The sequence below is a fragment of the Anabrus simplex genome, chromosome 1 (genome assembly GCF_040414725.1).
Source record: "Anabrus simplex isolate iqAnaSimp1 chromosome 1, ASM4041472v1, whole genome shotgun sequence".
Classification (NCBI taxonomy): domain Eukaryota; kingdom Metazoa; phylum Arthropoda; class Insecta; order Orthoptera; family Tettigoniidae; genus Anabrus; species Anabrus simplex.
The window spans coordinates 928,335,506-928,352,310 of NC_090265.1; the positions used below are offsets into that span (position 1 = coordinate 928,335,506).

At 39.6% G+C, this 16,805-nt stretch overlaps 1 protein-coding gene across 2 annotated transcripts in view; it reads right to left on the reverse strand.

Moving 5' to 3' along the window:
* The window catches only part of Uba2 (Ubiquitin-like activating enzyme 2), a 160,208-nt gene that overhangs the window by 131,386 nt on the left and 12,017 nt on the right, over positions 1 to 16,805 (reverse strand). For both annotated transcript variants that reach the window (XM_067136665.2, XM_067136666.2), the window contains one exon: positions 7,773 to 8,060. In XM_067136665.2, the coding sequence (XP_066992766.2) occupies positions 7,773 to 8,060 (288 nt within the window). The remainder of the gene's footprint in view (positions 1 to 7,772; positions 8,061 to 16,805) is intronic.

Here is a 16,805-nt window from a genome sequence, read left to right on the forward strand (position 1 = left end):
ACGAAGCAGAAGTTGCTGAAGCTCCACTTACAGTGGGAAGGTCCCTACCCTGTTATCACAACGATTAATGATATCATCTATAGGATTCAGCAGCCTCCCCAAGGAAAAAATGGTGGTCAACCACCTAGACCAGCTTGCACCTTATCATCATGGAGCTACTCAGGATGAGGAGCTTAAGGAGGGAGCATTATGACAACGAAGATGGCCGATTCAGTGTACCTGGCAAGATTGCCAGCGAGCGGTGATAATCTTGGATCAGCAACAATATAGACAGGATCAGAAGCAAAGAAAACAACAGAGCTAGTGAATTGTTGAGGCTTGCGATAAAGCAGCTCCTAGACTGGAGTAGGTACCCGGAACAATCTTGAATTAGAAACTACAGTGAAACCTTATTAGTGCGTTCCTCATTAACACATATTCCCGCTTAGTACATCGTAAATTCGAAGTCTCGATTCTCATCATATTAATTCTATATAAAAATACTGTACCTGACTTATCGAGTCATGAATTCTCGCTATTACTTTCATATTTATTTGACTTTATTACCGCTTAGTACAATCACATTTTTCCTAACCCTGAAAATCTTGTTTATCATCCCTTTACAAAGGAAATTTAATATGTCCTCCTATTCAATACATACACATCTCCATCATCAGATGGAGTAATACTAGTCAAACATGTTTCAACTCGTTTGAACCATCTTCAGAGTAAAAAAGGTTAACTTTTTTTTTTACATAAGGTAAGGGTGTATTCTGCCCGAAGGCAGATCCGAACATCCCCAGAGGTGTGCCTGAGCCGGAGTTTACGTACAGTAGGGCGGCCAGTTCCTTTCCGCTCGTCCATTCCCTTACCCCCCACCAACAGTGCGTGGCAGCCCATCCAAATCTTGACCACACCCAATATTGTCCAGAGGCTTCTGTGGCAAACGTTCCTATTTATGTACTTCAAATGGCATCACCTAACTTAGGTTCACTGCGTACGTATTATGAAAACATATTTCAAGTTCCCTGTAGAGTAACAATAACCTTTTCACTATAAATTTACATGGGAGCAGCCTTTCTGAAATTTAACCAGACGCGGAAGTATATAATCTAACCTCTGAATGTAGTTATGTCAGTATCCATACATACATACGTAGGTGGTTTGAAAAGTTCTCGGAATGTACTAGAATTAAGTATCTTACCTCGGTGGAACTGCTTTTATTTTTCAACATAGTCTCCCTGTAGACTAATGCATTTGGTCCAGCGATGTTCCGATGCCTTCATCCCATCTCGAAAATGAGATTCCTCCACCTCTCCAAATCGGCTGTCAGTTCTTCCCTTGTGGAAAATCTCCATCCACCGAGAAAAATTTCAGCTTGGGGAATAGATGAAAGTCTGATGGTGCCAAATCAGGTGAATAAGGTGGATGTGGCAACAATTCGTACCCCAGTTCATGAAGTTTTGCCATGGCAATAACACTTGTGTGTGGCAGAGCATTGTCCTGATGAAAGATGACCTTTTTCCTCGCCAAACCAGACCTTGTTTTGCGTATCTTTTCCTGTAGTTGGTCTAGGAGGTTTGCATAGTATTGCCCCGTAATTGTTTGGCCAGTAGGAAGATAATCTATCAGCAGAATGCCTTTTGCATCCCAGAAAACTGAGGCCATGACCTTTCCGGCCGAACGCACTGCCTTTGCTTTCTTTGGTGGTGGTGGATCAGCATGTTTCCACTGCTTTGACTGCAGCTTTGTCTCTGGGGTATAGTGGTGGACCCATGTTTCATCTGTAGTCACAAACCGGCGCAAAAAATCTTGTTGGTTGCACTGAAAATGGGCCAGACTTTGTTCGGACATTTCCATTCATACCCAATTTTTCGATTAAAATATAATATACCCGTTCAGAAGACATCCCTACAGCTTTAACAATCTCCCGCACTTTCAGTCGACGATCCTCCATGACCATTTTATGCACTTTTGCGATAAATTCTGGTGTCGTAACACTTTTTGGCCGTCCACTACGCGGATCATCATCCAAGCTCTCCCGACCAAATTTAAACTCGCTGGTCCACTTGGCAACAGTTGAAAATGAAGGGGCAGAGTCCCCTAGTGTGTTCTGAAAGTCGGCATGAATTTCCTTTGCTATCATATCTTTCTTTACAAAGTATTTAATCACTGCTCGAATCTCAGTTTTTTCCATTGTCACAAATCACTACGAGGGAACAACAACAAAGAGTCGTCACTACCACACCCCTGCAGCTAGAGCACTGACGCGTCACGTGTTCACTCAAAAAGGATGTGTGATTATTGCACGGGAACCTCGTTGCTCTAGCACTGACTCCGAGAACTTTTCAAACCGTCCTCGTACAAACATCATTATAGACCGTTATGCCTTTCAGCGTTCAGTCTGCAAGGCTCTGTGAATTTACTAAATGTCACCACAATCCTCTATTTGCAACTAGTGCTGTGGCCTCATTTAGTTCTATACCTCTTATCTTTAAATCGTTGGAAACTGAGTTTAACCATCGTCGTCTTGGTCTCCCTCTACTTCTCTTACCCTCCATAACTGAGTCCATTATTCTCCTAAGTAACCTATCCTCCTCAATTTGTCTCACATGACCCCACCCTAAACCGGTTTATGCGTACAGATTCATCCATCAAATTCATTCCTAACTTAGCCTTTATCTCCTCATTCTGAGTATCCTACTGCCATTATTCCTACCTGTTTGTACCAGCAATCATTCTTGCTACTTTCATGTCTGTTACTTCTAACTTATGTAGAAGATATCCTGAGTCCACCCAGCTTTTGTTCCCGAAAAGCAAAGTTGGTCTGAAAACAGACCAATCTAAAGAATATTTGGTCCGGGAGCCAATTTCCTTCTTACAGAATACTGTTCATCGCAACGGTGAGCTCACTGCATTACCTTTACTGCACCTTGATTCAATCCCACTTACTATAACACCATCCTACGAAAACACACATCCCAATACTCTAAATAAATTATCTACCTGTTGCAGCTTTGTATCACCAATTAGACATTCAATTCTCTCAAATTTCTTACCTACCGATATCAATTTAGTCTTCGGAAGGCTAATTTTCACACCATACTCATTGCACCTATTTTCAAGTTTCAAGATATTGGACTGACATTCGGCCCAATCTGCCATTAAGACCAAGTCGTCAACATAGGCCAGACTGCTTACATTTCCACCTAACTGAATCCCTCCCTGCCACTTTATACCTTTCAGCAGATGATCCATGTAAACTACAAACAGCAAAGGTGAAAGATTACAGCCTTGTCTAACCCCTGTAAGTACCCTGAACCAAGAACTCATTCTACCATCAATTCTCACTGCAGCCCAATTGTCAACATACATGCCTTTGATTGATTTTAATAATCTGCCCTTAATCCCATAGTCCCCCAGTATGGTGAACATATTTTCCCTCGCTACCCTGTCATATGCTTTCTCTAGATCTACAAAACATGAACACAACTGTCTATTCCTCTCGTAGCATTTTTCAATCACCTGGTGCATACTGAAAATTTGATCCTGACAGCCTCTCTGTGATCTGAAACCACACTGGTTTTCATCCAACTTCCTCTCAACAACTGATCGCACCCTCCCTTCCAAGATGCCAGTGAATACTTTGCCTGGTACACTGATCAATGGGATACCGCGATAGTTGTTGCAATCCTTCCTGTTCCCTTGCTTACAGATAGGTGCAATTACTGCTTTTGTCCAATCTAAAGGTACCTTACCAACACTCTGTGCTAACCTTATTATTCTATGAAGCCATTTCATCGATGCCTTCCACTATACTTCACTATTTCAGGTCTAATTCAATCTATTCCTGCTGCTTCATGACAATGGAGTTTATTTACCATCCTTTCCACTTCCTCAAGCGTAATTTCACCGACATAATTTTCCTCCTCCCCATGACCTTGGTTGTTTGCGACACCACCAGCAAGATTTCCTTTTACGTTGAGAAGATTTTCAAAATATTCCCTCTACCTGTCCAGCGATTCCCTGGGATCTATTATGAGCTCACCTGATTGACCCAAAACACTGTTCATTTCCTTTTTCCCTCCCTTCCTAAGATTCTTTATTACTGTCCAGAAAGATTTCCCTGCTGCTTGACCTAGCCTTTCCAGGTTATTACCAAAATCTTCCCATGACTTCTTTTTGGATTCAGCAACTACTTGTTTTGCTCAGTTTGTTTCATCTATGTACAATTCCCTGTCTGCATCAGCCCTTGTTTGGAGCCATTTCTGATAGGTATCTTAAGAAAAAAAAGTATCACATTCTTATTTTATTTCAGTACATAGTATTTAGATTAAGCAACTGTTTACTTCAGCCTTTATTTCAAAGGAGTTAACAACTGTTGTCAGCGCAGTTATTGCACAAACATGTTCTCCAACCGTTTGTTTACATCATTTGGAGTTGTGGGGCATTATTAATCAATGTCAACAGCACTTTTGAATGTTGGGGAGAGCTCGCTCGGGCATGTAGCGAGGAAATGATACGGAAGATGATCGATCGCATTCAATATAAACAGTAGAGTCGAGTGTATAACATTAAAAACTTCATCTCTGGTTCGTATTGAATGGAGATTAACAAACAAAAAAGAGTGCAATTGATCCAACTTTTTCAATACAAAGTATGCTGCTAATTCAAAATCACAACATTATTTATTTGGTACCGTTTTCAACGTCTCGGACGTTATCATCAGCCAAAATTGGGCAAGTAAACAAAGAAATACACATGTAAAAATATCATCTATAGACCATTAATAGTAAAATAACAATGGTTAGATAAAATACAAAGTGTGATGATGCTTAAGGAGAAAGTCATTCTTAAAATATATTTATACAAGTTGAGGACTTGTTGGTCAATTGTAAAACAAAGGTACCAAATAAATAATGTGATTTTGAATTAGCAGCATACATTGTATTGAAAAAGGTGGGTCAACTGCACTCTTCTTTATTGTTTGTTAATCGAGTGTATAAGCCATAAACCCAAAAACTACAGTAAATTCGAAGTTGCTGGGATGCAAAAATCAGACTTCGAATGGCGTGACTTTGAATTAACCCCCAACTTGTAATTCAGAAATGCCATCCCTTGCCGTAACACAAAATATTCTAAGGCCCGTTACTGCATGCAATTAACCTTGATTAACAGTTTAAATCTTTCAAATGCCATGGAAAATTAAATCTCCAAAATGTACCCAACAAGGTGCATTTACAGTATTCAAATAATGCATTTGGATAACTCACTGACAAACATAATATCATGCAATGGCAAAAAAACAAACCATAATTCAAGGGCTAGGAGAAATCTATATTGGCTCCCCCGAGCAAGTACTTTATTCGTTGGATTCCTGTACTGTATACATTTTAGATGTCCTGTACGTGCACGGAAAGTAGTGAATGCCCTTAAAACATCGTGGCTTATCAAACTTTCCTATGACGAGGGGAGGAAGTGTCTCGCTTCCATGTGCATTGCAGCACAGTACTATGACCCCACCCTTGTATGATTTCCCGGCTGGCAATTCTCTCCTTTAAAGCCGTAAGCCTGCCTGGGCTCGGCATTAAAAAACAATGCAGTTTTATCGGCACTGACAATATTGTTTGGTGCGTATGAATTCATGACATGAACCACGCTTTTAGGCCAACTGCTGGCATTGCCCTCGTTGTCGGATTCTGCTTCTGCTGAATCCTGATTCAGCTGACTAAAAAAAAAAAAGAAGCAACACACAGCAAAGTGACAGAAAGTACGGAAAGCTACCCCAGCACGTTTCAGAAGATGCATTCTATCATGATGTGGATAAATTTTGAATATAAATTACTCTGTAGAATACCATTTTTTTAAAATGTAAAGGCAGTTTTGAGTTAAAAGTCTGAATTTTGGTAATGGGACCAACATTGTTCTTCGAATGACGAATTATCTGTATTTCAAAAACAATTTACAGTAAAACCTCATTAATTCGAAGTCGTTGGGACTAAAAAATCGGACTTCAAATTACGTGATTTCGAATTAACCGCCAATACGCAATTCAGAAGTACCAACCCTTGCCACGTTACGAAATATTCTAAGGCCCGTTACTGCATGCAGTTAACCTTGATTCACAGTTTATACCTTTCAAATGCCATGAAAAAAGAACTATTTCCAAAATGAATCCAAAAAGGTGCATTTACAGTATTCAAATAATGCACTTGCATATCTCGCTGGCAAATATAACCTCACGCAACGAAAGAAAAAAAAAAAAAGCACGATTCAAAGATGAGGAGAAATCTATGCTGGCTCCCATCTGCAAGTGCTTTATTCATTGGAGTACTATACTGTATTCATTTTAGATGCCTTGTATTTACACAGAAAGGACCTGATGCCCTTAAAATCAAACTTTCCTATGACTCTATCCTTGTACGATTTTCCGCCATGGCACTTCTCTCGTACTTCAGAAATGTAAACACTTGCCGCATCACAAAGTATTCTAAGACCCATTAATACATGCAATCACCTCAATTCACAGTTTAAACCTTTCCAATGCCATGGAAAAACTATTTCCGAAATGTATCCAACAAGGTGCATTTACAATGTTCAAATAATGCACTTGGATAAATCACTGATGAACATAACCTCACGCAACGAAAGAAAAAAAATCACACAATTCAAAGACGAGGATAAATTATGCCGGTTCCCCTGTGCAAATGCATTATTTTTTGGATATCTGTACTGCTTGCATTTTTAGATGCTTTGTACTGGGATGGAAAGTGCCCGACGCCCTTAAAACATTGCAGCATATCGAACTTTTCAATGACGAGGGGATAAAGTTTCTCGCTTCCATGTGCATTGCAATTGCAACACACTACAATGACCCTCATCCCCAACCCTTGTACGATTCCCGGCTGGCACTTTCTCCTTTAAAACCATAAGACCGTTTGGGCTCGCATTAAAATAAAGCAAATCAGTTTCATCGGCAATGACAGTATTGTTCGGTGCCTACGTATTTATTATATGAACCACGCTTTTTCGTCAACTGTTGGCATCGCCAGTGTTCGCGCATTCTGTTTTCCCGCACACTGCCTGTTGAGTGATATTACGGCGTTCCTGAAAAGATTGAATACAAAAGAATTCCGATTTCATTCAACTTGGCAATCATGAAGCGCACTGTAGACCCACCGAAGTCAGTGTAAGTGCGGAAAGCTACCCCTCCACATTCCGGAACACGCGTTCTATTATGACGTGGATAAATTTCGAGTTGGAATTACTCTGTAACATACTATTGTTTTAAAATGTAAAGGCAGTTTCAAATTAAAAGTCTGAACTTCGGTAATGGGGCCGACATTGTACTTCGAATTACGAATTATCCGTATTTCGAATTAAACAATTTATATAACATGCAAAACTGTATCTCATGTTTCCAGGAACGAGAGCTTCTTCGAATTACGTGGGACTTTGAATTAACCGATTTCGAATTATCGAGGTTCTACTGTAAATAACATGCAAAACCGTACCTCATGTTTCCGGGAACGAGAACTTCTTCGAATTAGGCAGGGTTTTGAATTAACAGATTTCGAATTATGGAGGTTCTACTGTATCTTGTCTGGTATTCCGAGTCATGAAAGTATGAATCAAAACCTACACATTCACTACAGTATCCATGCCACTATCTCCACAGAGTTGTTTGTAAACATTCAAGGTGTAAGAGGTTTGAAAATTCATGTAACAAATACAAATGAAAGAAAGGAAGAGAAATCCATACTTAGTCTTCAAGATCTAAGCAAATCACTAACTTGAAGAGATGTTTTGCCCAAACAATGCAATGAATTGGTTCAGAGGGAGTATTCCGAATAGTACACCCAGGGAATGTTTTCTGAGGTGCCTTTGGAAGACACTCATAGCATTGTGTTAGATTCTTCTTTATCAGTTCCACTTGTCCTTCATATCCAGCTGTACCACTTTCAATGAGTGGAACATCAGCTGCCAGACACATGCGATTAACATGATTTCTTGCTGCTCGGTTATCCAATGCATTCATCACTACGGAGAATCTCTTGAAGAAATTGACACCATACTCAGGACTGGAAAAAAGAAAATACTAATGTTAACAAAAAAAATGTTAAATTAGAATGGTTCACCCGAAAGGGTATCATTGGGACTGACATGCAATCAATGAAAATTACATATTCTTTTTATTAGCATTGCTCAAAGCGTCTTCTTTGAAACACAAGATATTTCCAGTACTTCCCAAAGTTCCCAACCAGGGTTCACTACACCATATTAAGGGTTCTGCAAAAATGCATAAAAGATGTTTTGAAAGGTTGTCTAGAAATGCTTCCTCTCTCATCTCAGTTAAGTGCAGTTAAAAATACTCTTCATGCTTGTTTATTTTTCGCTAGTGCAGTCTAACCTGCCAGTAGACACCTCCCTATACAGACATTTTTCCAATGAAACAATTTTATTTTACTTAAGACACATGTTAAATAAGCGTCATTTAAGCGGACACCTCAAACCAAATACAGTGGATGTCATCATTAGTCTCGTCCACTTGTCTTAAGTGGACACTTTTGTTTTTACACTGGGCTGAGTCATCGTTTCTTTTAAAACTATTCAGCAGATTTATGGGAATTTGATTAGAATGTTTATACTATTTCAAGTCTAAGGAAAAGAGAGAAATGTACATGGTAATGCTGTAGTAGCCATGGAGTTAATGCTTCTGTACAGGTCTCTTTCGTTATGGTCAACTTGCGCTCCAACTGGAACAGAACAGGAAAGTGTCAAATCAATTCATAGATGGAGAGATAGGAACAAGAAAAGGAACACACAACCGGACAAACAGAGTGGCGCGTCACTGTGGGAAGTGGGAGCAACAGAAAGAAGACAACAATAAACCTGAAAACACAGACGAGGACAATCTCCATTTCTTCAGACACTGCCATCTTCCAAGAGATAGGCTCTCACCTATCGATCCCAGTTCCAGTGGCAACGCATGACGTTTCAAAAAGTGTTACCACACTCCCCCTTGAGAGTGTATTGTCACGCACACTGCAACTTTTTATTAGTAGTACAGATGCCATTTCATAACAGTGGTAGACTCGATAATTTATATTACTTGTGTATATAATAACATAACTTGAAAATTATGAAATGCAAATAATACATTGAGCGTTATAGAAACTAGCATTCTAGATCTTGCACTAATTAAAAATGGTTCACATCATGCAAAACATACGGCAGGCTTCTCATGCATTCATAAGCATAAGGGTTAAAAAGAATTTCAAACTGAGCTTTAAGGCTCACCTCAATATTTACTATTATACTTCAGGTCGATATGACGACACATTGTGGCATCTAAAATGTCTATCACAGCATCATAGAAATCAGGCTTCTTCATTAAGTGACTCAGAAATTTCTTCTAAATTGCAATCAAAGAAAGTGCACAGGACCTGTCCAGTACTTGTGAATTTCTTGGAAGATGTGTATCCTTTTTTAAGGCTGAGAACCTTCTTTTAAGTACTAGTTGCTGGGATGGTGAGAATGAGGTGAATCAATTTTGTTGCTTCTGGATGGGCTTTATTAAGACCACTGGTGTGCAAATATTTGTAGACGTCATATGCACTATTTTTCACAAGGTCTGATTTCGTGTAGAGGACAGAAAGTTCACTTTTAAGTTTTATGCAGTTGAAATTTCGTCCACAGGTCATGAACTACTGATAAGTACTGTTCGGGAACGTCTTCGCGAAATTGTTAACCTGGTTAATATTAATTAACTGAAGGAAATTCAGGTTGTTAATATGAGAAAATCTGTCTGATAGTTGCACGGACATGATGTAAATTATTTTCAAATACAATCAGAGGTACGATGATTTCTTCATTCCTATAAAATCAATTCTCTGGTGCTTTTGAGGGTAAACTCGTCTCCCTTCATTGTCTTGTAACTTTCACCACATAGTTCCAAAATTATGTCTTTAAACTGCTGGATCTCTTTGGAACAGAAGGCAATATCACACGGTTTATTTTAAGTACCTGATACAGAACATCATATCGAGGGAGCACTTGCCTCACTGTCCATTTCATCATCGTTATCTTTCATTTCTCTGAAGAATTCACAGAGATCTGTACAGACAGAGGACGACTTCAACCACCCTACCAGCATATATCGATCGGGTAGGTATTACTATTGGTAATCGTCTTTGTATTACTTCATCAACGGCAGCGGCCCATTTACGGGATGACAAAAAAAATCCCTGCTAACCCGGACGTGGTCTGAAAAAATATTTGTTCTTTAATGTGGTCAACAGATTGCTATAATACCAAGTTGAGCCTATGACCAGAGCAGTGAGCAAATATAGTTTTATCATATTTATCCATGCCTAGCTTCCGCAACCCACTGTGCTGTCCTGCAATGACTGCTGCGCCATCGAATGTCCCTGCAACCAACTTTTCACCATACTCGAATTCTTGTAACACTCCAAGGAGATTTTTAGGGAGAGAAAGAGCAGAACGGTCACCACTTGCACCACTGAATCTTAAAAAAAAAAAAGAGCTCTTGAATTTCGTCTTTGGGACTAATATATCTAAATACAGTCACGAGTTGTGCTGTGTCAGAAACGTCTGTACTTTCATCTGAAATTATGGAAATAAAGCTTACTTTCTTAATTTAAACTTCAATTTCGTTGGTCATAAAAGTAGGTATGGCGTCAACAATATAATTTTGAATCTCATATGAAAGTCCTGAGAAAACTGTAGACTGTTCTAAGTTGTGCCGAAATATGTCATCTTTCTTAGCAATTATTGGTAGTAACTTCCTGTAATTACTTCTTATCAGATTCTTCAGTTTCTCAATGCCCCTGAAAGGCAATCCTTGCATTGAAAGAAAGCACACAGTATCTGTTGAAGTGCTGATAATGTATGTTATTTATTACTAGCTCATTATGGTCGTCAATTTCCTTTCTGTATGCTGTACTCTATTCTGGACCTTCCGAACTGAATCATATCACCCAACAGCGTTGATGTGTGCTTGAGACACCTCATGGTGTCTCTTTAAAACTCCGAAACTATATAAATTCTCCATACCATCATTTTTCCAAGCGTTCTTTCCTAAGGAAAATGGAACACACGGCCAACAATACAGTTTATTCATTTTTGCACAACCACATAAATGCAAACCTCTGTACCACGAGTCATGCAAATATCGTACTGTTCTTTTCAATTCATTGGCTAATTTTTTTAGAAAAGGCGTGGGTCTACCTTTTTCAATTATGTTTTTCTTTTCTTCAAAGGTTCTTAACAAAATTGGTGTGTTCATTAAACTTTCTACTATACATGAGCATTCTGGGCCTACCAGCTCACTTAATTTCAAGGTGGAAGTGTCAGCACTCATTTTAATGTTTAATAAGTTGAGCAGTAGCAGAAAGGATAGAATTAGAAATGAAGAGATAAGGAAAAGGACAGGAATATTGAAACTTCAAGACAGGATAGAAACAACAAAGCTAAAGTGGTATGGACACATGATGAGAAAGGGAGAAGAGGGTATGCCAAAAAAAAAGTTTTTTTCAGAGAAGTTAACAGGAAAGAGACCACGACGAAGACCCCGAAAGAGATGGACAGATTCAGTGTGGGAGTGAACAGAGAAGAGGGAAGGAAAACCAGAAGATGTAATTAAAAAAGGAGAAGAGTGGTGGAGAGACAGGCAGCGATGGAGGTCCATAATTCACAACCCGACCCAGGAAGCTGGAAACGGGAAATGAGGATGACGATGAAGAAGTTGAGCAGTACTATATGCTATCCTTACCCAGGACAAATTAAATATAAATTCACAATTTAACAAGAAAAGTCACATATTATAATAAAAACCCTAATTAACACAAATTATAACAATGCATTTTTGAGCGCGGCGGAATGAACGGACAGAAACGCACAGCACCAATGTTTTAAGCATTCGTTACTAATTTTGCATTGTGGCAACACAACCAGAGAACGCAGGAGGATACGTTTCAGTGTCGGGGGGGAGAGGGCCTTTGCTTGGTGCAGGCGCAGTAATATTCGCCTAGCTGTTACGAGAGATTCAAACGTATCCACCATCTGGAGCTGGTAACAGTCTCTCTCTCTCAGCTTTGACGGTGGTTATCTACTGCAATAGAGTTGTCATGGCACATCCTGGCGAAGAAAGAAAATAAATATTATTATTAAAGAATACTGTACTAGTTTTTTATACTTTCAAACTGTTAGCGGTGGGAACAGTGGATACTAGCACGCTTCGCCACTGCCCAGTTCTTCTACATCCATGACTTCTCAGCCCCCAAAGAGCTTGTTTTTGCTTCCCAGTTTCATCAGGATGGCAGGCAACAACACTCATTGAGGGGTCATATTAAGAGATCTTCAGTCTTCATGTGGGAAGTGTAAGATAAGAAGAAAGCTAGATAAGTACAGGAAAAGGGAAGAAACAAAAGATAAAAACAGGTGGTGAAGGATTAGGGGACAAAAGGAGAAAAGCATACCCGGCAGCTTTTAGAGAGAGAGAGAGAGAGAGAGAGAAAAAAAAAAGGAAGATTTTTTAATTCTTGAATTTCATCACGGTCAAGGTAAAAAAAGGTCAGGATAAAAGGCATACATATCTACAGTTACAATGCAAATTGACCATTAAACTTAAAGTCTTAAACTAAGAAAACATAGAAATTGTTACAAGAAAATGTACGTAATTATTCTCATGCATGACACATACGAATAACAACATTTATGTCACATGACACACGCAACAAAATGCATAATACCGTATTTTCTTGCGTAATTAATGCAATTTTTGACGAAAAATATAGGCGAAAACTTTGGATGCGTAAATTATTCAAGGAATTCAGATATTTAAAAAGTATTTTCAATTCATTTACATTTAGAAGATACATCACATATAATATAAACAAATAGTTCAACTTGAGATTATGATCATTTGGCGTAAAATTCCACGTGAGATTTTTTCTGGAAAGTCAAATAAGAGCAGACCAGGTAAGTTAGACACGTGGGTTTGAAGTATTAACCCTGGAAAATTTTCTTCCTGTCATGAGCTGACAATACGACCTGAAGTGAAATAAACATGAGCTAATAAAAGTACCATTCATGTAATGTCATAACCATGACATACCGGCAAAAAAAAAAAAAAAAAAAAAAAAAAAAAAAAAAAAAAAAAAAAAAAAAAAAAAAAAAAAAAACAACCAACCCTGTCCAACACGAGAAGGGCCGGGCATCGAAGGAGGGGCCCTGCTAGATTACACCAAACCATTCGTATCCAATCTTGTGCGAGTGACGTGTTTGTTTTAGAAGAATGTAAGGTGCAAGCTTTCTGCCATCAGGTGTTACAGCAAGCATTGCAGTACATAGTTTTTCGCTTCCAGTAGCGCGTACGATAACACTCAATGTTCCCTTTTTATAGACTGTTCGACTCTGTGGCATGTGGAAAGTGATTGGGATCTGACCTGCGGTTCTTATTTGGGAGATCAAATATTCCTTCACTTTACGCTTCTCAATCACAAAGCGATGGAAATGGTTGAAATCATTCGTCATTTTTTGACATAATGTTGTTCTTCGTCGAATATAAAGTCTATTTCTCTTCATATAATTAATCAAGCCTCAGCAAACCTTCAAATCCGAGACAGATTCTATGTGCAGCGGCTACTTCTCATTCTTCAAAATACAGCATTTCATGAGAAACGGCTTATCCAACGTTGTGTAACAAAATCATATTTAAGCAGATCCTCTTCTACCTGTGGAAACTTGTTGCTTTCTGGTCCGCGAAATGCTTTGCGAGTTTTGTTGGTAGCTTGAAGTGCACTTCCCTGTTACCGTGGTAGCGCACGTTGCATTTGAACACTGAATACTTGCTGCCCGCTGCCCTATTCCCATATGTTTCGGCGAAACTGATCACCGCGAGTTTGTATGATGCAGTATTACTCTAATACCGTGGACCAACAAACAATTTTGAGATCACAGAATGTTCTACATGAGTAATTGACATCTTTATTTCGAAACGCATCCAGAGCTGCGTGATGGATGTTCAAAGTGGTGGGTGCGCCAAATACGTGAAGATTTCTTTTTCTCCACTTCGGAAAAAAAATATTGGGATGCGTAAATTATGCGAGAAAATACGGTAGTTTCCTTTATCAGATGGTAAAATGAACGGAAATTTTAAGGTACCTCTGAACACTTAGAGATAATGTTTGTTATACAAGGATATTTTTATACTATTTTTTTCTTGTAGATATGTGAATGGATCACAAACGTATATGTGTCGTGTGAAAGTTCTGCAGGCATAGAACAACAGGTGGCTCTGTGATAGCTGGTAGTAGCACAGCGAGGGCTGTGAAATCAGTCAGTTGGTGAGTGTTGTGCGAGATGGAAGTAACCCGTGTTAAGCAGCGCGCTTACATCAAAATGAGAGAAATGGAATGGAATGTCACAGCGAATTAGTGGAAGCCCTTGGGAATAATGCCCTACCATACTGTACAGTAGCACGGTGGGTAGGAAAGTTTCAGCAAGGACGTGTATCAACCAGTGATGAGCAACGTTTGGGACGACCTGTTAGTGTGCGGACCGACGTAGAGGCAGAACGTGTGTCAGAATCCTTCCCCAGTCAAATTGATGGTGATCGTCGCGTATGACGCCGGGTGTGTCATTGTTTGCCACTTTGTTCCACGTGGCAGAACAGTGACCGCATAGTACTATAGGGACTTCCTGGTGCGACAGGTACGACGTGGCGCTTCGGAGAAACGTCTGGATCTTGTGGACAGTGCAATAATCCTGAACGACAATGCAAAACCACATAAAGCAGAGTGTGTAGGGCAGCTACTGCGATGTTGGATGTGGGAAGAATTGGAGCACTCACCGTACTCTCCCGACATTTCACCCTGTGACTTTGATCTTATTCGGAAGATTAAGGAGCCACTACGTGATAGCCGGTTTGCAACACGAGAAGACATTGCTAATGCTGAGTGCCAACAGGTGACCCGATTCACACAGGGTGCGGCACATGCTGGGGGAGATGGTATTCAGCGTCTCCCACATCGTTGGCAGCATGTGGTGTCAGTAGCATGGGACTACTTTGAGGGTCTTTAGGCCCAGGTTTGTCATGTCAACTTTATGTGTATTGTGTTGTCAATCTTTTGCACCAGGAAGGCCATATTGCCCTGTATACTTCCGTAATAAATTAGTGTGTTACGATATTTCAGTGCTATTCATTGTCCACACATGTAGTTAACACCTTGTCCTTTCGTCTGTATTGTCACATTTTCCAACCGGACTGGTATCTTCGAGAAAAAAATAGTTGCCATGAATTTTGCCCCAACCCTCGTATTGTTTGGCCACAATGAGAAGAGAAAATACCAGAAACTGTCACCCACACAACCGCCTTAACAGCATTCAAATCTTTAAAATTATACACTTAGGTACACGAAACTACTACATACAAAACAATTCAATATGGGCCATACATAATTTTCTTTTGCTAGTGGCTTTATGTCGCACCGACACAGATAGGTCTTATGGTGACGATGCAATAGGAAAGGCCTAGGAGTTGGAAGGAAGCGGCCCCAGCATTTGTCTGGTGTGAAAATGGGAAACCACGGAAAACCATCTTCAGGGCTGCCAATACTGGGATTCGAACCCACTATCTTCAGGATGCAAGCTCACAGCCACACGCTCCTAACTGCACGGCCAACTTGCCCGGTCTCATTGATTCGAATGGAGCTTCGGATGGATAATAAAAAATTAAAAAATAGATGGAAAATATTCACTATTCGATCGCTTCATTCATTCAAATGGAATTTCGAATGAGTAATGGAGAAAAATATTTGGATGGAAGAAATATTCACTATTCGATTGCCTCATTTTATCTGAATGAATAATCAAAAAATAATCTAATGGGAAATATAATTAAATAATCGAAAAAGAAATAATCAGATAATCGATTATTTTGTATTTGATTATCTCATACTAGTACACGGCTACTCACGGTTGCTATGTGCAGTACCATTAAAATGCTATGGCATGAGGCTAGTTAAACAATATACAAGACTAAAATTTAGAGATTGCTTTTTTTTTTTTTTTTTTGCTAATGGTTTTACAGATAGGTCCTATGGCGACAATGGGATATGAAATGCCTAGGAGTTGGAAGGAAGCGGCCATGGCCTTAAGGTACAGCCCCAGCATTTTCCTGGTGTGAAAAGGGGAAACTATGGAAAACCATATTCAGGGCTGCCGACACAGTGGGATTCGAACCCAGTATCTCCCGGATGCAAGCTCACAGCCACCCCCCCCACCAACCGCACGGCCAACTTGCCCGGTTAGATACTGCTTACGGCATATGAATTCAACATTCCTTTGTTTCTGTGTTTCATTGACTACCAAAAGGCCTTTGACTGTCTTTTGTGGCCAAAGTTGTGATGTATTCTAGAGGAAATGGGAATTCCATCTCATCTCAATTCACTTATAAAAGGCTTATATGATAACAACCTGGTCCAAGTCAGAGTTGATAGTGATCTATCATCAAGTTTCAAAGTCTCCAAAGGTGTGAGACAAGGATGCATCATCATGAGGCATGCCCTCGACAGTTCGGAAGGAGGATTTTCGATTAGTAGGAAGAGAATTAATAACCTCCGTTTTGCGGACGACACCACATTTGTAGCCAGCAATGTGCAGGAGCTAGTCGACATAATGGATTGTGTAAAATAGGAAAATCACTATCTTGTTATGGAAATTAATTGGAGCAAGACAAAACTAATGATTGTCAACAAAGGTGCCACAGCACCTGAACATATTTGTTTTTGCTAGGGGCTTTA